Genomic DNA, 22,120 nt, shown 5'->3' with positions numbered 1-22,120 from the left:
AATACGGCCGAGATAAAAATCACCTGTTGCAAGATGCTGCACGCAAGCGCAATGGTGAGCACCTCGAACTAGAATGCGTTGGTCATTGTGAAGTTATCTTTCTTAGAAGAAGTGTGGAATAGTGTGTATGTTGACAATTTCGGAAAGCAACAAGCAAAAGATGTGATTTCGTGTAAATTCTAAATGAAAAGTGCGTGGAAACGCGACGATGTATTTAAATTTTTTCAAGTGAAAGTTGAGCGGCTTGAATTGGCGGTTTTTTGTGTCGTTTTTGAAAAGTTCTTTGGAATTTGGTAGGCGTTTGTTGATTTCCTGGTATTACAATACGCACATCTGGCGATATTTAAACTCGACAATACATTTTAATCGAATTCCGTTTTGCATAAATTATTTAGCGAATACCTGTTTGGAAAACGCTATTTTTAGCGATGATTTTCTTACTTTTACGCCTATTTATTGGTTTATAATCGCTTAACTGTTATTTGCAAATAAACAAATGCGTCAAAGCACCTGTTGTAACAATATTTGCGCTAATATTCGGTACAATGGGATTAGTTTTATTAGCGGACCGCAAGGCTAAATTAAGTCAACAAACTTAATTATTACAAAGGCAAAATTTCTCCACTTTCTTTAAAGTGTGTTGTTTTATTCACCCACCTTTTCTGGGTCAAGTGTCATTTTTATGCACCACGTGGGTGGGAAATTCGTTTTCCGTGGGGTTAAATCGGGTCAGATTGAGGTTTATGAATTTTTGAACGGCAATTGATTTACTCGATGGTGACCTTTTAGACGCGCTCCTATTCTCGTATCAAATAAAAATCAAAAGTGTAACCTTTCGGCGCGTTGAAAATAAATGAAAAAATCCCATTTTAAATATTTGACTCGAAATAGCGTAGGTAAATGACTTCCATATGCGAGAATTTGTTCGCGCTTAATAACAATCTTATCTGATAAAACAACAGATCCCTGATTAAGTGATTGTTACTATCGATTTGTTGTAGTTGTGCAAATTCTGGAAGATAACTGACAATGTCATCATACTCGCAAAGCTATAGGACTGCAAACGACAATGGTAAGTAATCGAAAGCGGCGCAACTTTCTCCAAAATCCTCAAATCGTGTGCTTTAATTTTTAATCAGACCAATTCGGGTCTCACTCGCTTGTAAAGCTATTTATGTTGATTTGGTCAATATTTGGATAAGGGTGTGCAGGTGTGAAGAGTACTTTCTAGCAGTGCGCCCACTTGGCCTTGTTTTTATTACACAAGGGTCAATTAAGGCGCGTTTATTTTAAAATCAAATGAATTATTCCCAGAAATTATAAATAACCGCGGGATGAGCTCGCATGAAACCGGGATAACTTTCCGAAACTAGAAAACTTATTCAACACCCACCTGTCAATACCGTGCTATTATTTTCCAAACTTTCCTAACTTAGAGTTGGTAATTTAAGTTCAACGACTTGTCTAATTTTACACGAGATAATCACAAGATGACACTCGCGTTTACCCGACTTAACTCTTTCAACTTCATTAATCAAACTAACGTCAAACTTAATTAATTAGTTTACTGTGTACAAGTCAATGTCGGAGTTTTCTCACCTGGAGCCCCAACCCAACAAACATTTATAATTTTTTGTTAGCATAAACCCCAACCATTCGCTCAACCGCATATTAATTTCACACTAGACGAATAGGGCTTAATGACGTTTAAACTCCATGGGAAGACAGATGCTACCATAATAAATATCGAACGTGAAACGTTTTTATAGCGTGTCTGTCAGTAGCACGTTTATCGTAAACAAATTATGAATATTTGACATTTTAATGAGCTCAAAGCGCCCAAAAACACGATCATCAGATGGTACTCGCCCGAGGTATGTTTCTCTGTGACCAGATTTTTTCAAATAATTTGCCCAAAATTAGGACCACAGTTATCGAGAAAAAAATTGGCAAAAAGTGGACATTTGGTCTTAATTTACAAAAATTTTAACTTTGTTGCAAACAAAACATTTGCAATATTGACTTTTGGAAATACCGGCATTTCAACTCATTTATTTAAATAATTTCGAAAGTTGAAAGTGCAGACGTTCGTGCGGAGACTAGACAAAAACGGCACAATTTACAACAAAAAAAAACATTTCCTAAGATAGGGTGTACCGTCATAAAAATGATTAGAAGATAAACGCAAACCAGAGTTTTTACATTGATTATCGGTTTTTCAAAACCTTAAGACCATTCTCTGTGTCTTCTCCTCATGGCAATTTCAGTGTAAAATTTGAAATGAAATAAATGAAAGAATATCTTTCAATGAAAAATTCACTTTTCTCACGAAATTTTTCAGCAAAAAATTATAAACATGGTCAAAAATATTGTTACTTTTGACATAATTGGGCTAGAATAGAGTAGAAAAATAACTGTTTTGGTGTGAAACAAGCAACTCACTTATTCTTTTAAAATTTCTTCAAAAAATGACCAAATTACTTAGAAACTGACGTTTTTTGGCATTTTTCGAAAGACTTATCATCTTAATTTTGAGAGAGAAACTCATTTATTTTTCCATATTAAATCTGCTAAATTAGAGCCAACTGATGTTCTCTTGGGCTGTTTCTAGTGAGTTCGTTAAAACATACCAAAAAATTATTAATTACATCGAAAATTTCGTTATTTTCCGGGACGATGAAAACTTAGCGCCAAATTTGAAATTTTAAATGGAAACCATCTAGTTTTAGTGCATTTTTGAATTTCTATTTGAAATTGAGTAAAATGTACTCAGTACTTATTTGTCATAGTTTTTGACATATGCAAATTGACATATGCTTGAACCCTTTACAATAAGTGAATAATTCTTTTTGGATTTGATAACTAAAGGTTCAAAGGGTCTTCTAAAATCTTCAGGACTGTCAGTTGTCAAATGTCAAGGCTACTACGATTTTTTGAATGTATGATCAAAAAATCATAACAGTTTTTTCAATGACAATCAAAAGAACATCGAATTTTAGGGAGACTCTTATTAACATCTCCTATATCTGTTCCTTAAAGTTTTTGAAATAATCGCAAAAACGGAATTTTAGCTTATTATTTTAATTTTTAATCGAATGAACTTACGAAAAATACGATAAAGATATGCTATTAATGATACTAATTAAAAGAAATCTTCTATTTGTCTACCATTTTCATTGAAGAAATTCAAAATTCGATGGCAGACTGACTATGTTACTTTACATAATTAATTCACTAAGTTATAACAAACCATAATTAAATATTATTCGATAATGAACAAGCTAAAAAATAAATAAAATCGTGACCCGACAAAAGAACCCGCGGCAAAATGGCCCACCGACAAAATAGCCCATTAATAAAATAGCTTATTTCAACCACAGTTGGACGTTCATCGCATAAAAAATTATACGATCACTAAACCGACTAAAAAAATTGTTCTAAATTCTAAATGGTGGAAACAAATAAATTAAAAATAAACAAAGACAAAAATTTGTAGTTGTTCTTATTAGCTGTTTGCAAACTATGTAAACGCCAACGTCGCAGTTTCTCTCAAAATTAGTTATAAATTATTTAGGCACTTCAAAAAATTAATAGCTAATTACCTAATTTATAGTGTTAATGAGTTTTAATAATCATTACTAACTATTTTACATTTTTATTAATCTTGTTTAAAAAAATAATTTGATAAAATGCGACGTTGGCGTTTACATAGTTTTGAAACAGCAAAAAGTAAGTCAAAATTTCAAACAGATAAAAAAATTAGTTGAATAAGCACTTTTTTTGTATTTTATACATATTTGACAATATTCACAGCCGGCTGTGAATGTTGACTTAAATGTTTTTGTGAACATACCAAGAAATACTACCAGGCCTAATCGTTTGTCTAAATACTTTGCAAACATTTAGACTTATTTTTTTATTTTAGTCCATACTATTACCTTTTTAAATATTAGCAGTGGGCTGTTTTGTTGCCAGGCTATTTAGTCGGGGGCTTTTTTGTCGGTGGGCTGTTTTGTCGGTGCGCCAAATAAAATGTTGAAGTTTAATAACTGTTGACCATTTTGCAAATTAAAATCCGTTTTTGTGATTATTTAAAATATTGTAAGAGATAAGTATAGGACGTGTTGATAAAAGTCAAGATAAATATCGATGTTCTTTCGATTGCCGTTAAAAATCAGGGTCGTTCCATTAAAAAAAGGTATAGCCATTTTTTGACAATCATTTTGAAAAACTCATTCTAGCCTTGACACGTGACTATTTTGAAATTTCTAGAAGACTCCTCAAAAAAAATTATTACCTTGCCGCAAAGGGTTCAAAGGCTATGATATTTTAAATAAACCCCTGAAAATCAAAATTTTAACAAGAAAAATGGCATATATCAACAATTATGACAGATAAGTACTAACAACTTGGGTAAATTATATTCAGTTTGAGAAGTTGAATTTAAAAATACAGTAAACATGTGTAGTTACTATTTAAAATTTAAAATATTCGCGTCAGTTTCTCGTCATTTTGAAAATAATTTAGTTAAACTTGGAATGGTCGATTTCGATCGTGCACAAAATTTTAAAGCTGTAGCTGTATTATAGGCCCTAAAAGAATCACCCTGTATATAGACCGCAAAGTTAGCAGTTTTTCGTTAGGTTTATTTCTGAGAAAAAAGATCACTTATTTTGCAAAATCTCGTCAAAAAACACTGAATTAAATCAAAGTTTACGTTCTTTTGGCCCGTTAAGGATGATTTCTAGTTCGCCGATTTTTTTAATTAAATCGAAAATTGCTTAATTTTCAGCTGAAAAATGACCTATTTTGCGGATAGTTTTGCTAACGGGCGTGTACTTGGTCAAAATAAAAATTGAGGAGATAAGATTAGACCTAAACTGTGATATTTATTGCCACTATTCATTTCCGTGGGGATCCGGCAATAAACAGGTCTTGAAAATGTCAAAGGCGTGTCTTTAGGCTGCGTCCGAGATTTATAGTTATTTGGATGATTTTCCGGTAAATGATGAAACTTAAATTTAGAGTCGGAGTTTAAATGACTTCATTTCCTCTGATTGATGCCGCAATTAAATTTGGAAGCGCCAATTAGGGATGCACTATTTGAATTTTTCTAGGGTACATCTGGGACGGCAGTATGTGTAATTGCTGCCCTTATGGCTACCACATCGATTTGGACTTCGTCCGCTACTGCGAAACAATCAGCCAAGAGGCTGACAGAACGGGATCGATCAAACGACGAAAAGATCGACGACGACAACGACAATCGATGGAAGTTTTGTTGGGAATTACGCCCCCGGTTCTGGCCGCTTTAGAGCAAAGTTATAAAGTACTGAGACAGGGTTATAACGAGTTGGGATACAAGAGTTTTTTTCTGTTTTTTAGACGATTCAAGAACAGGAAACTCCGAAAATAAGCCAGACTAGCAGCCAGATTCCCGTAAGTCAAGATGCGTTTGATGATGCCATCTCGGATTTTGAAAGGACTTTGCAACGTTCCAAAAACAAATTGTACAATAATTTACCAGATGTTACAGCCGTTTCAGGTCAGTGAACTTCGCACCCACAACAACAACAAACACGGAAAATTCAATAGCAAATTGCCCTATCATAAACCGACACAGCGACTTAACTTTTTTCCAATAGTCGTGCAAAAATTTAAAACTTAAAACACTGGCCACATTTCAATTTTTCTTCGTATTTCGATCTTAAAGGCAAAAAACTGCGAATTGAAAACAAACTGGAAACTTGTTATTAAAAGTTTTTATTTAACTTGCTTTGTTGTCTGTCTGTCTGTTTCATATTTTTGGAGCCAAATTTGAAAGGGTTCCCGTTGTCCCAATGAATTGAAATTTTGCATATTTACTTAATCTGCGTGACAATGCAATACTATGTGGTTAAATACCCCCTAAAGGCGTTAAATGGGGTGTACATACCGTAACATATACCAACATTAACGGTATGTTGGTCATTGGGAAATACATTAATACCTAATCATTTTCATTACGTTTCGTTACAAACAAATGTCGCTATTTTTTTTAAATTCATTTATCTTGGACGATAGAGTATAGACACAGAACAGAGGTTAGGATGTGCTTTCAACAGCTGTTTTCTATCACATGCCACTAAACATGTTTGCACAAATCAGCAAAATAATGGTATTACAATAATAGGGCGAATGTAAATCTCAGAGAAAAAACGTTTAGAATAAGTAAAAACTAAAAAGCAATAAATAATAAATAAAAAAATTAAAAAAATGTTTTTTTAGAAAAAAGCTTTTATTTAAAAGGTGCACTACAAAGTAAAAAATAATGTTTTTCTATCAAAGGAATATTTTTGCTTATAAATTAGTCATAAGTCATAATAATACGACATTACAGAATTACTTTCTTAAATTGAACACTGTTTCCAAAGCTTTTATAAATTTTAAAATCCTAATTTATAAGCAAAAATCTTCTTCTTGATATATATACAGGTGCTCAAAAACTGGCGCACCAACTCAGTGGTACGTTATTGAGAAGCAAGTGCAGATTACGGGAAAAATGTTGAAAAAATTCCTAATGTCATATTTTGAAAAATCTGGAGCTACAAACTTATTGTGTTAACTTCTTTAGTTTTCATTATTTTTTTATGTTTTTATGTTTCATACCAGGTAATCGTTCCGTAACAAAACGATGAATAATTATTTTTAAATTTACTATCAGATTTTAGCAGTTTTTTTAATTTAAAAAAATTAAAAAAATTAAATACATCCAAAAAATCACAATGTGTAGATGTGCCAACACTGGGAATTATTTCCTAGGAAACCGTTTCAAAAATAATTTATTTTTATTGTTGCTCAAATTCTATTGCGATCATGACTGTTAGACAACGTTGCCACATATCATTTATCCAAAATCCGTTATTTATCAATAACTTTAATAAAAAGAATTTTTTTACTATTTCTACCTTTATATGTAACCAGTTGAGTTGGTGCGCCAGTTTTTGAGCACGCTGTATGAACAAACAAATACGTAAAACTGTTCAAAATTTGTGTGGCTACAGTAGAACCTGACTAACTTTAAATCGGTGAAAAAAGCTGAGCTATGTTTTCCATATTTTCGTTCGGAAAACCGCGATTGGTTTTGGTTCCACAGGTCAACAGTGCGCCTTATCTGATGCTCATATTGTAATTCTGGTGCCGTTTTCTGATAAATAACACAATGAAGCATTTGCATTGATTCTAGCCCCACCTTTGTGTGCTGTTGGATGGTTTAATTCGAGTGTAGCGGCAGTGTTAATAAAATGTGCTAGGGTTGTGACATTGAGAGTATTTAGTTTGTCAATATTGGTGTACGAGTAGTTTCCCAACAAACCGGATCCTGAAAAAGTATGCGTGAAATTCAAAAGGGGAAAGGTCCGCCCCTTCAGGCCCGCATGCATCTAATTAACCACCTGATGCTCGGTGTTCTCGCACTCTAACTGTTCTCAATTCCGATGGAAAAAAATCCAAGAAGAAAGCCTGGGATCACTCGTTCCACACTATGATCCCTCGCAAGATAACTGAGTAATTTGCGTGTGCGCACGCGCTTGTTATACCTCGCTAACTTTACAACTTTCCTGTTTCGTTAAATAATTTTTAACAATGAAGCAAACTATACATTTCGAAAATGGAACGCTTCGACCTGTACCGCGTGTGTTCTAGTGTTTTAATATTTTGTTACGTTGCGATTCGGACACTGATTATTTACATAGATAGGACAATTTACATCGATCCGAACTTATCTGAGAATTTTTATTGTGTTTGGGTGCGATGTTTTAACCGAACTTTGCTATGTCCAGAAACCATCAAAAGGGTGCCATCGAATTCTTCGATGTCCTCGGTCTCCGGTTCGAGTATGACTGTGCTGCCAGAAACAACAAATCGCGATTTCGATACGGTCAGTATAGAGTCATGCGGCTTGAGCCCTTTGGCCCTACAAAGCATAAGGGAACAGATGGCCATCAGCTTAGAAAGAACCAAACAGCTTGAAGACCAAGTCAAACTTATACCACAACTCAAGGTAGGTTCGCCGCTACAAATCAATATTGCACTTCCGGTTTTACGCTAGATTAAGCTCATTTTTACCGCAGATCGAAATTTTATTATTGATTGTTGGAAAGCTTTTGTCAGTCTTTTCACATATTTTTCGTATTAAAATCGATATGTTTTTAATAGAAAACATTTGTTGTGATTTGCTCTGTTAACTTATCGAGAATGTTTGCGAAACTTTCTATCATTAAATAATAGCATTCCGATTTACCTAAAGCTGTATTATACAAATTTTATAATGTGTTGGAATGTCTTTGCTGCCGGCAAGGGTTTCGCATAATAGAGGTTGAGATTTTAAAACTCGAAAACGGTTTGCATAATGAATAATATAATCGAAAATTTAGTAGTACCAATTTTTTCCACTTCGTTTCAAGAACGTTTTATGCACTTTTCCAACTCTCTAAAGTCCATAAAAGCGCAAGAGAACGTCAACGGATTAATTATTTCATTATTATCTTTTTTGTCCTGCCACTAATAGTTTTTGAGAAAATTGTCAATAAATAAAAAAAATTTAAAAACTATTCGGAATATTGCGGTTTTCTTGATTCCGGATAATTTTACATACAGGGGGTCTCAGCGAGTTGAAAAAGTTTGTCTATCTTCAAAAACCTTAGATACTAATCTCCTAAATAATTTTCAAATTTACAGGATTACAGGGTGTTTCACACGCTTTACACTCAAGAACTAAAAATTCTAGAAAAGTAGGACTTTCACCACTTTAAAGGGAAAAGTTTAAACTTAAATCTTTATCAACGAAAAAAATTAAGAAGTTTATTAAAAGTTGAATAACTTGAAAAAGTTAAATGGTCACCCTATTTTTTGTTTTTGCTTCTCAAAGATTCCAAATAAGTCGTTACCATACCATACCATACCATAACCATTGAAACTCCATAACGAATCATTTGTTGTTTATACGGGGATTTAAAAATTCGCCATGAATATTAAAATTTATTTATTTCAGTTTGTTACGTTCTAGAAAACAATAAATATTTCCCATCATATAGAAAGATTTCTAGGAGCACATGAACACAAAGTAATCAAATTTTTAAATTCAGCCATAAAATTAAAAATTTATTTATTGTATTGTCGGCTAATTATCAAACATAAATGTATTTTTCTTAAGAAATTAGATTAATATTTTATTTCGTGTATCTATTCCAAGCTTTAGAATTTATTTAACGGGAAAATTACACCATAAGGACGACGTTCGGTTACAACGAACAGTTTCTCAAGTCCCTTGAGCGTGTTCGTTATAACCGAGTTCCACTGTAATTTTTGTTTCAAAAACTAAGCAAAATCGACCAATAATAATTTAGATTAGAAACATCAGTGTTATAAGCTACATCCAAAAAGCAACAAATATAGGCTATTCTATTAAAAAAAACATTAGTGTGTATTGTAGCTAATTTTGGAAATATAATCGAAAATTTACTAGTACCAATTTTTTCCACTTCGTTTCAAGAACGTTTTATGCACTTTTCCAACTCTCTAAAGTCCGTAAAAGCGCAAGAAAACGTCAACGGATTAATTATTTAATTATTATCTTTTTTGTCCTGCGACTAATAATTTTTGAGAAAATTGCCAACAAATAAAAAAATTTAAAAAACTATTCGGAATATTGCGGTTTTCTTGATTCCGGATGATTTTACATACAGGGGTTCTCAGCGAGTTGAAAAAGTCTGTCTATCTACAAAAACCGTAGATACTAATCTCCTAAATAATTTTCAAATATACAGGATTACAGGGTGTTTCAGAGATCATCTGCAATACAAATTTATGTTTTTTAATTGAACACCCGAAATTTTATTGCATTTTTGGACGAACTTTTAATGCTGATTTTGATCTGAATATGTATTAGTTGATTTTGCATAGTTTTTTAAATAATTTAATTTTTTCACAAAAACACGCTTTACACTCAAGAACTGAAAATTCTAGAAAAGTAGGACTTTCACCACTTTAAAGGGAAAAGTTCAAACTTAAATCTTTATCAATTGTTCTGCGCATGCGATTAGGAACGAAAAAAAATAAGAAGTTTATTAAAAGTTGAATAACTTGAAAAAGTTAAATGGTCACCCTATTTTTTGTTTTTGCTTCTCAAAAGATCTCAAAGATTCCAAATGAGTCGTTACTATAGTAAACCATACCATAACCATAGAAACTCCATAACGAATCATTTGTTGTTTATACGGGGATTTAAAAAATCGCCATAAATATTAAAATTTTAGTTATTTCAGTTTGTTACGTTCTAGGAAACAATAAATATTTTCCATCATATAGCAAGATTCCTAGGAGCACATGAACACAAAGTAATCAGAAATTTTTAAATTTAGCCATAAAATTAAAAATTTATTTATTGAATTGTTGGCAAATTATCAAACATAAATGTATTTTTCTTAATTAATTAGATTAATATTTTATTTCGTGTATCTATTCCAAGCTTTAGAATTTATTTAAGTTGAAAATTACACCATAAGGTCGACGTTCGGTTACAACGAACATTTTCTCAAGTCCCTGGAGCGTGTTCGTTATAACCGAGTTCCACTGTAATTTTTGTTTCAAAAACTAAGCAAAATCGACCAATAATAATTTAGATTAGAAACATCAGTGTTATAAGCTACATCCAAAAAGCAACAAATATAGGCTATTCTATTAAAAAAAACATAAGTGTGTATTGTAGCTAATTTTGGAAACACTCTGTATGTACCGGGTGCTCAAAAACCTGGTCACCAACTCAATGGTATGTGGTAGAGTAATGCTTACACATAAAGGTAAAAATAGTAAAAAAATCTTTTGTATTATTGTTATTGATAAATAACGAATTTTAAATAAATTATGTGGCAACGTTGTCTAACGATTTGATCAATTTTCAACAATAAAAATAAATTGTTTTTGAAACGATTTCCCTGAAAATAATTCCCAGTGTTGACACGGCACGTCTATAAATTGTCATTTTTTGATAAATTTAGTGTTTTTTTTTAATTAAAAAAACTGCTAAACTCTAATAGTAAATTTAAAAATAATTATTCATAATTGTGTTAGGAAATGATTACTTTGTGTGAAACATAGAAACATTAAAAATAATGAAAATTGAAGAATTTAACAAAAAAAGTTTTAACTTCAGATTTTTTAAAATATGACTAGGAATTTCTTCCGTATCTATACATGCTTCTCAACAACGTACCACTGAGTTAGTGCGCCGGTTTTTGAACACCTTGTTTGTAGTATACAATAATTGACAAAATAATAATAAAAAGACAAAATTCCACCGGACATCACTGCAGCGGAGTGTTCAGAACACTTACAAAATTAAAAGTTTTATGATCAATAAAGTTATTTTAATTCAATTAGTAAGTATAGGTCTAAGTTAAGAAAAAAATTTTTTATAAACAGTGAAATCTCTTTTAACGGACACCTCCTAAGAGGACCCCTCTGACAAATGGACATTTTTGTTAGCCCTGTATTTTAAATGGAATAGATTCTATTTTAAACGGACTTTCCAATAACAGGACGCGGACAGTGCAATTCGTTGAAACCAAAATCTCTCCTTCAAGCGGACATTCCGTCAGGCGCGCGTGTGTTATTATTACGACAAATCGGAAAATTCAGGGAATCATATAAGGGGGTACATATTTTGTTTCGATGTTAAATTGATTCGGATTCAATCAATAACCTCAGAAGAGGTTAAACTTATATATGTTATTATTGCACTAGTTCCTATTTGCACTAGGTCTTAGGGTGTCTATATGCATTCGTTAGTACATGATTGCATTCTTCATGCAGCGTTATCATGGTAAATACATAAAAATAAATAAAAACACATAAAAAAGCGTTTGTTGTAAGAAAAAAAAATATTTTCTGGGGCAAAACAAACCAGGTCTAGGAAATTTACAAAAAAATGAGCAAGTAAAGGAGACTTTAAAAAAATATTTTTTAAGGGTAGCTAGGAAAATTTAAATTATATTAAGTTAAATTAAATTATATTATTAATAATTATCAAGAAATACATGATAACTATTGTTATTGTGCCAAATAGTATCATGCTACTAACTCTTTAATAAATTAATTTAGTCTGTGTCTCCATTAACCGGACAAAAAATGTATCGATGTCCGCTCATTGGAGATTTCACTGTATATGTATAAAAATCAGAGTTTATTAGCTTGAACCTGAAGACGGATAGTTGCAAATCAAGATTGAAAAACCTTTTTTCAATAACAGTTCAGAACAGACTTAAACTTTGTACCCAACAATCAATAAACATTTTGAATGAAATATTGCACTAGTTCCTATTTGCACTAGGTCTTAGGGTGTCTATATGCATTCGTTAGTACATGATTGCATTCTTCATGCAGCGTTATCATGGTAAATACATAAAAATAAATAAAAACACATAAAAAAGCGTTTGTTGTAAGAAAAAAATATATTTTCTGGGGCAAAACAAACCAGATGCAGGAAATTTGCAAAAAAAATGAGCAAGTAAAGGAGACTTTAAAAAAATATTTTTTAAGGGTAGCTAGGAAAGTTTAAATTATATAATTTATAATTATCAAGAAATACATGATAACTGTTGTTATTGTGCCAAATAGTATCATGCTACTAACTCTTTAATAAATTAATTTAGTCTGTGTCTCCATTAACCGGACAAAAAATGTATCGATGTCCGCTCATTGGAGATTTCACTGTATATGTATAAAAATCAGAGTTTATTAGCTTGAACCTGAAGACGGATAGTTGCAAATCAAGATTGAAAAACCTTTTTTCAATAACAATTCAGAACAGACTTAAACTTTGTACCCAACAATCAATAAACATTTTGAATGAAATAAATTCCCACAAGCATTAATTAAATTAATCTTAAAACGATCATCAATTGAAGAAGCCTTAAAAGCGGCCATTCGGTGGTGAAATCCATTAACTGCGTCGCGATGGAAGCTTGTAATTGTCTTATTAATTCTGCTTTCGCAGGAGCAATTATCCTCGTTAAGGGAGGAAAACCGCCGTCTGCACCTCCAACTAAAATCCGATGAAACGCAAAAATACAACACAATAAACGCAAATTATCTCCGGCAATCCCCCCAGAACAATCGATTGAAATCGCAATCGTTTACCAACATTGACACCCTCGACTCAAAGGAGGCGCCTCCACCCCCGCCCCGAAAAGACTTCGGGGTGAATTGTGGCGTCCTGACCCGAAATATCGGCGTCGGCCACCAAAACCCCAACACTAAAAACGTCTCGACGGCAACTCTGGACGACCTCACAGTGGATAAATGGTTCAACGAGAAAATCAAATTCATGAACAGTCAAAATTTATCCAAAAACATCTCGCGATCGTCCCAAACTCTTCTCAAAGAAATCCGAGGTGTCGCTAGTCAAACAACCGAAAAACCAACCATCGAGACACACACACAAACCCCCGAAACCAAGAAGTATTACTCGCACGCTAGCGTGTCGGCAGTCCCGAAAAATCGCGATTTTAGCGTGCAAAAAACCGTGGAAGTTTACAACATCGGGACGTCTGACGACACGATCAGTGATATAATTTGCGAAAAATGCAGCGTTTGTAAATGCAGTGTGGGGGTGGGGCCGGACAGCAGCGAAGACAAGCACACGAGCCCCGTCTCGCTGGCGTCCCTAATGGGGCCCAGGAGCAAGTCGTTCAATTTGGGCGAAGCCCCGCTGAATTTCAGCTCGAGGAATCGGACAGTGGCGTGCCAGTACGAAAGCTTCGGGGTCTCTAAAGCCTCACAGTACGAAGCTACGGGGGTTGGGAAGGCCTGCCAGTGCGAAGTGAAAACGCACTCAAAAGCGTGCCAACACGAAGCCAAACAACTCCACAAGAACACGCAGTATGAAAGCAATTCCGTCTCGAAAGACACCGATACCAAAGATCTGATCGCTGCTTGCGAAGCCAAAGAACGCAAGAAATTGGCCGACAAAGGGTCCAACACTTGCGATGATAAAACAGTATGTGCGAAGTGTACAAATAGGGAGAAGGACGAAGTCGGTAAGAAGGATACGAGTTTTATGTCGAAAATTCCAAGGCCCCAGATACCGACCACTCCGGTGGAAAATAGGAAGTTTAGAAGACAGGACACTTACACGAAGATTTATTCATCGCCAGGGTCACCGACTCAAGGGTGGGTTTTTATTTCATCGCTTGCATGACCTTATTATTGATTCAATGTTATATTATTTTATTACGTGGGATTGGAGGTCGTTGACCATCAAAAACATTACAGGACAATAGCCTAACGATTTGTCTGTGTTAGGAAAAACACTTAAGCGCAATTATTTCAAACGCGGAACCGTAAGGAAAATCGCTGTTAAGTAGGTGTACGAAATATTTTAAATATCGTTAAATTGTTTACGTAATTTTAATTGCTAATTGCAAATGACTTTTTTATAACACATTTGTTTATCTTTCTGGTAAATATAAAAAATAAATGAAATTGAATAAAATAATAATAAATAACACTGGTCCGCAAGGAAATATTTTAAATTAGTATGAATATGAAGATGTCTGCTTTCATCACGTATAGATTCTTTTAATGATTTATTTTTAATTTAATTTAAAATTAATTAATTTTCTTTTTGTGTTTTGTTATTATTATTACATTTAATCTATTTAAATCGTATCTGTAGGCACATACCGGGTGCTCAAAAACCGGTGCACCAACTTAATGGAGTGTGGTAAAGAATTGCTTACATATAAAGGTAAAAATAGTAAAAAAATCTTTGTATTAAAGTTATTGATAAATAACGAATTTTAAATAAATGATATGTGGCAACGTTGTCTAACAGTCGCGATCGTAATAGAATTTGATCAACAATAAAAATAAATTATTTTTGAAACGGTTTCCTAGCAAATAATTCCCAGCGTTGGCGTATCTACAAAATGTGATTTTTTTGATAAATTTTAATTTTTTTAAATTAAAAAAACTGCTAAAGTTTGATGGGAAATTTAAAAATAGTTATTCATCGTTGTGTTAGGGAACGATTACCTAGTGTGAAACATAAAAACTTAAAAAAATAATGAAAACTGAAGAAGTTAACAAAATAAGTTTGTAGCTCCAGATTTTTTAAAATATGACTTTAGGAATTTTTTTCAAGATTTTTCCCGTGATCTACACATGCTTCTCAACAACGTACCACTGAGTTGGTGCGCCAGTTTTTGAGCACCCTGTATACAGACTCTTCTTGATGGTAAGATAAAGAAGTTAAGAACCTCCAGGAAATCATTTGAGATTTTTTTTCTTATAAAGGTCGTAAATATAGACGGTGATTCAAAAGTCTCGGATAACGGACATCAAACTAAGTTAAAAACTCCAATGGCAAAAATTGTTTGAACTTTTATTCACGAGATAAGGCTCTTCAAAGTTAGATTTCTTTGAGTTTTTGGCACTTTAGAAAAAAATTTTGAGCTTTTTTTAGCGGAAGCGACAAATCTAATTACACTAAACAGATATCTGTTACAAAAATATCAGTAAGCATCTTATTGTGTTGCAAATTAAACAATAAATTAAACTTGACATCATTGAAAACAATTAAAACGATTGCTAAGGAAAAAATAGAAAAATAAATATTAAAAATTTAAAACCAAAATACTTCGAAAAAAATATGACTATTTTTAAGCTTTACTGAATGTCACCATAGGAGAGTTGGTCCGATTGTATGTGACATGTCCTTTTAAAAATTTATTTTTTTGACTCTCACTCAGATTCCTTTACCGAAAATATGAAGGACGTCAATTATGACCTTTCCAGCAATTTTCATCCAAATTGGAAAAATTTGAAAAATCGACAAAACAATACATTTTCAAAAAAGTTTTCACAAAAATCTGAATTCATCCAAGCTTCTGATTTAATTTTTTTAGTTAAAATTTTTTGGGGGCTTCCTCAGGGGTCCACGAAACAATAATTACCAGTTTCATAAAGAGCAGCTCCAATTATGTACATTTCTAAAATGTCAGTGCTCTTACTTAATTTGTTAAAATTTTATTAAAAGTAAGATTTAATTAAAAATAATTTTATCTAAACGCATCTTGATGAAAAAATAGACATTTTTCTGTCAAAAAATTTCTTATTGCCTTGAAAATTGTTGACTATTTTCAAGGTCTACTTGATTAACTATAAAAATTACGAAATCCGTTTTTTGTAATTTTTTTCAAAAACTGTAAGAGATAAAAATCACCATAAATATTATTGTTCTTTTCCTTACCATTAAAAAAATAGGGTCGATCCAATAAAAAAAACTGAGTTATAGCCGATTTTTGATAACCATTTTGAAAAAATCGCACTAGCCTTGAATTTTGGCAGTTGACAATTTTGAAAATTCTAGAAGGTTCTTCGAAAAGTCGGTTATCGAATGCAAGGAAAAATATTTACTTATCGCAAACGGTTCAAGGGCTGTGATATTTTAAATAAACCCTTGCAAATGCAAATTTTAACAAAAAAATTGTCATATGTCAAATAATATGATATATAAGTACCAACAACTTGGGTAAATTTTACATAGTTTGAGAAGGTCAATTCAAAAATGCAATAAAAATGTTTGGTTACTATTTAAAATTTCAAAGTTGGCGCACATTTGTCGTAGTTCGGGAAGCTCAGCCATTTTGTAAATAATTTAGTTGAACTCGGAATGGCCGATTTGGATCGTATACAAAATTTTAAAGCTCTAGTTTTTTTAGAAGTTAAAAAGTTTCTAATGCAGGCCCTAAAAGAATCACCTTTTGTAGGCCAATAATTCCCAAATAAAACGTTTAAAATATGGGTCAGTTTACTTGTAATGCTTTAATCTATGATTAAAATATGTGCACTACCTCGCGAAACACTCTGTATAGTTACATTTTTAATATTTTTTAGAGTTTTGGAAGGAATCATAACATTTGTCATAATTATTGTCCCAATAATTAAATCTACAGTTATATGTAGTTTTAAGCAAAATCAACAATTTATTTAAAATATCTATTACAAAAAAGTTTATGTATGGTAATAATTTTTGTTTATATTTTGATTCACATGCATTTTTATAATAATCACGCATAGATAATAATAAGAACGGAAAAAGCTATTTTTGCAGACCACTATAATTAATTCTTACTATTCTTACCTTATTTTGTAAGGGGTAATTGGTTTTCATTATATATTATATATAAGGTATATGGCCATGCTTACTATAAAAAACTCATAATTCATTAATTCAGACCTAAATAATTATCATCAGATCATTAGATTCCAAATTTAAATTTTAAAAGACAAACTTTAAATTTTTTATCAAAAAGGGATGTTCGCCACCATCCCCAATCGTCGCACATTGCGCTTGCGCCAGGTCTGAAAGCTATTGATGAACCAAAACAAAATCATCCCTTATCGTAGTTTTATCGTAATTTTTCGCCATAAAGCTATGTTTTGAACCCGAATGTTAAGCCCGAAAGAGTGCTCACAAAATGCTCACTGCTCTTACATGCATCAACATATCCTTTTGACGAGGTAAATTCGACTATTACGTAACGGAGCTGTCATTTCCCCTTGCAGATTATCAGGACTCGACTTGTCCGGAAAATCCCCATCGAACGAACTCTCAAATCCCATTGATAAACTCACCCACAATTTCAAATTAGGGGAAAAATCTCATGCTCAAAATGGCGTTGCCGCCCCCACAAAAGTGCAAATCCAAGAATCAACACTGCCACTACCCGAAACGGCGCTATTCAACCCTGCTAGTGCTCAACAACACAGGAAAAAGTAAGAAAATAAGTAATGATAGTTGATTGTCCTAACGATTTTTCCAGAGCGGTGCCAAGCAAAGGAATGCAAGGTGCGATGAAGGTCCTGAACGACTCCCTCCAAAAAAGTCAAACGAAAAATCCCAAAAACCACAACGCGGTTAATATCGTCCAGAAAGAGTGGTTCCAGATATCAAGCTTGTATACGGCGAATCCCCTAGATGTCGAGGACTATTTAGACGCTTTTGAAGAAGTCTCTTCGGTTTTGCTCCAATATATTGTTAATATGACTGATGAAAGTGGCAACACTGCGATGCATTACGCAGTATCGCACGGGAATTTCGACGTTGTGTCCATTCTACTTGACTCAAAAGTTTGTGATATTAATAAACCCAACAAGGCTGGCTACACGAGCGTCATGCTGGTATCACTGGCCGAGGTCAGGTCACAGACGCACGCCAACGTCGTACGAAGGCTATTCCAGCTCGCTGACGTCAACATACGCGCAAAACAGGTTGGCCAACACAAATTGAGGATCAAAGGCACAAACGACAAATTGAGAAAAATTCAGTTTTAATACAAAATTGCTTTGGGTCTTTGTGTCTAGTCTCTGTCTCTATCATGACTGTATAATAACAAAATTATTTATTGAATAATTGGGAAAAAGTCCGGTTGCTTCGTTCGAGCTTAAGTTTACGCTAAGCGTAAGTGCTCGCTCACTTAAGAAATATCAACAAGTCTACGCTTAACATTCGTTTGACTAAGTGGTCGGTGTTGGCCGCTTGAGCCATGGCTTATCGCTAAATACTTTATCTGTACTCACCTGATAATAATTGTGAACATCAAGCCTTACTGTTCGAACCGAAAATCCACTTAAACCACAAGTATGTACTAATACACAAACTACAAACGATCATAAACACAAAACAAATCTTAATGTTCCACACAGTTTTTTGATTTAAATTTAACAGGACCACATAACATGACAGGTGAAAATTTGGCGGAGGATTACAAGCGCGCGAACATTACCAACCTAACAGATTTTAATGTTGTGAAATCAATTTAATAATAATACTTTATTTCCCTTGAAAATTTACATTTACATGTAGGAATTGTCACTATAAAAGTATAAGAACACACAGAGAAAAACATTACATATAAATATGTTAAAATCGAAGCGCTGTGCAAGTAAAAAATATTTTTTTGGAATTTGCTGTTATTTTGATGCGTTAATAGGCACGCAACATCATCAAGTACGATCTCATAGTAGTCATTAATCATTATTTGACGGAACATTTTACGAAAATTTTTAGGTTGGCAAGAAGCAAATTCGGGACCATATTTTTGTAATTTCACAAATTTCAGGGGGCGTTCATGCAACATTACCTTCATTATCATCTATACTTTTTTACAAAATTTGGATATAACAAAAATTCAAACCAATTTTTCACTTTTAAAATTGAGATATTACCAACCGTCACAAAAATCCCTAAATCGACGACTAAAAAAACTACTTTTGTTTAAAATCTGCAAAAAGGGGTAAATAATAAAAAAATGTATAAAAAATTCGTTTCATAAGACTTTGAAGCAATCAATCTAAAAAACTTGTGGCTAACGCCACTTGTTTTTGAAACTGAATTCGTGCTGCAAGACTGGTCTTATGAAACTTGTTTTTAATATACTATTAAATCACATTCAAATCTGTGGAATATTTTAATACATTTTTAACCTACTAAGCAATTGATTAAAAAGTCTTATGGCCGGTTGTACCAATTCTTAAATTTTAAGCTAGGTTTAAGCAGTTTGGCTCATTGCACGGACCGGTTTAGCAAATTTAAGCTTAATATACTTTATATACTATTTAAAATTTTCATCCCCTACATCACATTATTCGTTCTAATATTGATGTTGAAAGAAAGTTTTAGAGTGCATACTAATTAAAAATGAAAAACTTTGAAGAGCTGTTTACCCAAAATACTGATATTGAAGCCATTATAATGGAGCTTATTCACCAGTTCGAAACAACTTGTCTTTTCATCTACGGCATGCCTGCGTGGAAGTTTTTCCTGATTTTCAAAATATTTTTTTCAGCAGTCCTGTAAATTCCTACAGGATTCTGAACGTTAAACTCTTTGCCAAGCTCTCTCTTTTTCTCTTCACGTGGTGCCACGTGGTTTTTTGCATTCAATAATATTTTTATAATTATTAATAATAACCAAACACAATTTTTTTTTCTGGCGTAAAATACCTCGTCTGATCTTTTTTCATGAAAAAAGTTATTTGAGTCACTTGGCGGAACTACACAATTCAAATAGGTGATGAACAGTAGTGTTTATATGATTTTAAACTCTATTCAAAGATTTAAACCATGTATTTACAATCTCACAATTTTAGAGATTTTTCATATACCAACATAAGTTTGTTCAAAAGCCCAGCTTACCAGTGGCTTAGCTAAACTTTCGCTTGAGCAATGCATGTGTAACTTAAGCGACATTTTATTTAAGTAGAATTTAATTAAGCCAAATTCTAAGGGAACCGGTCCAACCGGCCATTAAACGATAATTTGGTTAATTATGTACAACATTAATTCTAGCACATGGTATATAGAAATTTTTTTGGCGGGTAGTATATTTTAGTTTTACTGATAAAAACAGGAACATATTTCCATTTTCCAAAAATAAATACACACGTCAAAGGAAGAATTTCAAATTCATTAAAATGTGGTGTACTACTTTGGCACATAGAGAAATTTTACCCATACATCGAATGATACTTTTTTATACTGTCAGTACACTATTATTCAAAGTGGGGATTCCCCAACTTTTGCATTATGTATTTTTATTGTTGAGAATTATCTAAAATTATTAGTTTTAGTTTTTTGATTATTAAAATGTCTCTTTCATTAAAAAAAAAATATATTTTACTCAATATACCAGCAGATCTTTTAACTAAGGATGGTGTATTTTTGTAATACAGTAATAATCAAAGATAAATCGTCGGCATACAGAGAATAATGACAGTCTAATTTACATTGATCTATTTAATTTATATAATATAAAATAAATAAAATGGTCCCCAAAATTGACCCTTGAGGTACTCCTGTTATTACATTATTTTACATATTTTTTTGTCTTGAGTTTCACGAGATAAACTGATAGTGATAATATATATCTCTTGATAATATATTATGTTTATTTAAAAATGTTTGAAGTCTGTCTAGTAAGGCATATTCAAAAACTTTCAAGAATAAGAAGGGAACAATGACGGGTCGATAATTTTTCCAGTTTTTATTAAATTAATAATATGTTTTAATGGTTTTATAATAAGATTTAAACCGGAATTTCATCGGGACCCGCTGATCTTTTATTTTTTAGTTTATTATTAATTAAAATTAGCAATTCTTCTACAAAATGAATTAGGAACATAGAGCTTGGATTAGATTTAATATTGTTTTTAAAAGATTGTTTTGTTATATCGTTGACTAAATTGGATGGAGCATTAATAAAAACTTGATTCAATTCTGACGCTACTACATATTTCCAATCTCACTTTATTATATTATCTGACTTAAAATTTTTTTGAATTTCGAATTAACCCTCAACTTTACGCTATTTTTCCCTTGACTTCCAGGATTCTCAGTTGATTATTTTTTTTAGCACGGGCAGACGGCCTTAATGTTGGCGGTGAGTCATGGCCGGCTCGATATGGTGAAAATGTTGCTCGAAGCAGGCGCTGATATTAACATCCAAGACGAGGATGGCAGCACTGCTCTGATGTGCGCAGCCGAGCACGGCCATGTTGAAATAGTGAAACACTTTTTGAACCAATCAGATTGCGACTCCAGTATTACCGATATCGTAAGTTTGGGTGTTGGCACCACTCGTTTGTTAATTTTTTCCTTCAGGATGGTAGCACTGCGCTCAAAATTGCAATGGAGGCTGGACACAGACATATCGGAGTTTTGCTCTACGCTCATCAGAGAAACCTCCAAATGATACACGGGAAAAAGAAATCGAAACCGGCAAGCCCCAAAACCCCGTCTTCGCCCTTGCCTATACGGAGCAGTCATCGTGCCTTAACCGATACTAAAACTACTAAGTAGTGTAACTTGTTATTAAATGTTTTAATAGTTGTTAAAGGTGTGTCATAACTAGTTTTATCTGGTAGACGAATAATGTTTGTTGTAGTTGCGTAGGGACCAATTACCCGATCACTAATTTAATTAATTACATTCCAGTTTTTTAATTTAATTCTTTTGTATTATATTTGTATATTTGTAATTAATAGACTCACCTCTAATAAACATAACTGCGTTTTGAGTG

At 32.8% G+C, this 22,120-nt stretch overlaps 1 protein-coding gene across 1 annotated transcript; it reads left to right on the top strand.

Annotated features, from left to right (window-relative positions):
- The first annotated feature begins 99 nt into the window (after nt 1–99).
- LOC661190 (KN motif and ankyrin repeat domain-containing protein 2) lies at nt 100–22,117 on the top strand. The gene is made up of 10 exons (XM_967366.5): nt 100–293; nt 1,002–1,072; nt 5,118–5,329; nt 5,386–5,545; nt 7,821–8,041; nt 13,034–14,208; nt 17,608–17,817; nt 17,865–18,312; nt 21,455–21,655; nt 21,703–22,117. Exons 2-10 carry the CDS (start codon nt 1,030–1,032, stop codon nt 21,898–21,900), a joined length of 2,868 nt encoding a protein of 955 aa, XP_972459.1. The 5' UTR covers nt 100–293; nt 1,002–1,029; the 3' UTR covers nt 21,901–22,117.
- Nucleotides 22,118–22,120: the final 3 nt, after the last annotated feature.

The sequence above is a fragment of the Tribolium castaneum genome, chromosome 10, assembly GCF_031307605.1.
Source record: "Tribolium castaneum strain GA2 chromosome 10, icTriCast1.1, whole genome shotgun sequence".
Classification (NCBI taxonomy): Eukaryota; Metazoa; Arthropoda; class Insecta; order Coleoptera; family Tenebrionidae; genus Tribolium; species Tribolium castaneum.
Note: the sequence above shows the minus strand (reverse complement) of the source record. Positions and strands in the feature narration are given on the sequence as shown.

What these genes read in the sequence shown, in the direction of transcription:
- LOC661190 (XM_967366.5), top strand. Translation starts at nt 1,030, where the DNA reads ATGTCATCATACTCGCAAAGCTATAGGACTGCAAACGACAATG. An exon ending in TAGGACTGCAAACGACAATG is followed by an intron (nt 1,073 to 5,117) that starts GTAAGTAATCGA and finishes GAATTTTTCTAG; the next exon opens with GGTACATCTGGGACGGCAGT. An exon ending in AGATGTTACAGCCGTTTCAG is followed by an intron (nt 5,546 to 7,820) that starts GTCAGTGAACTT and finishes TGCTATGTCCAG; the next exon opens with AAACCATCAAAAGGGTGCCA.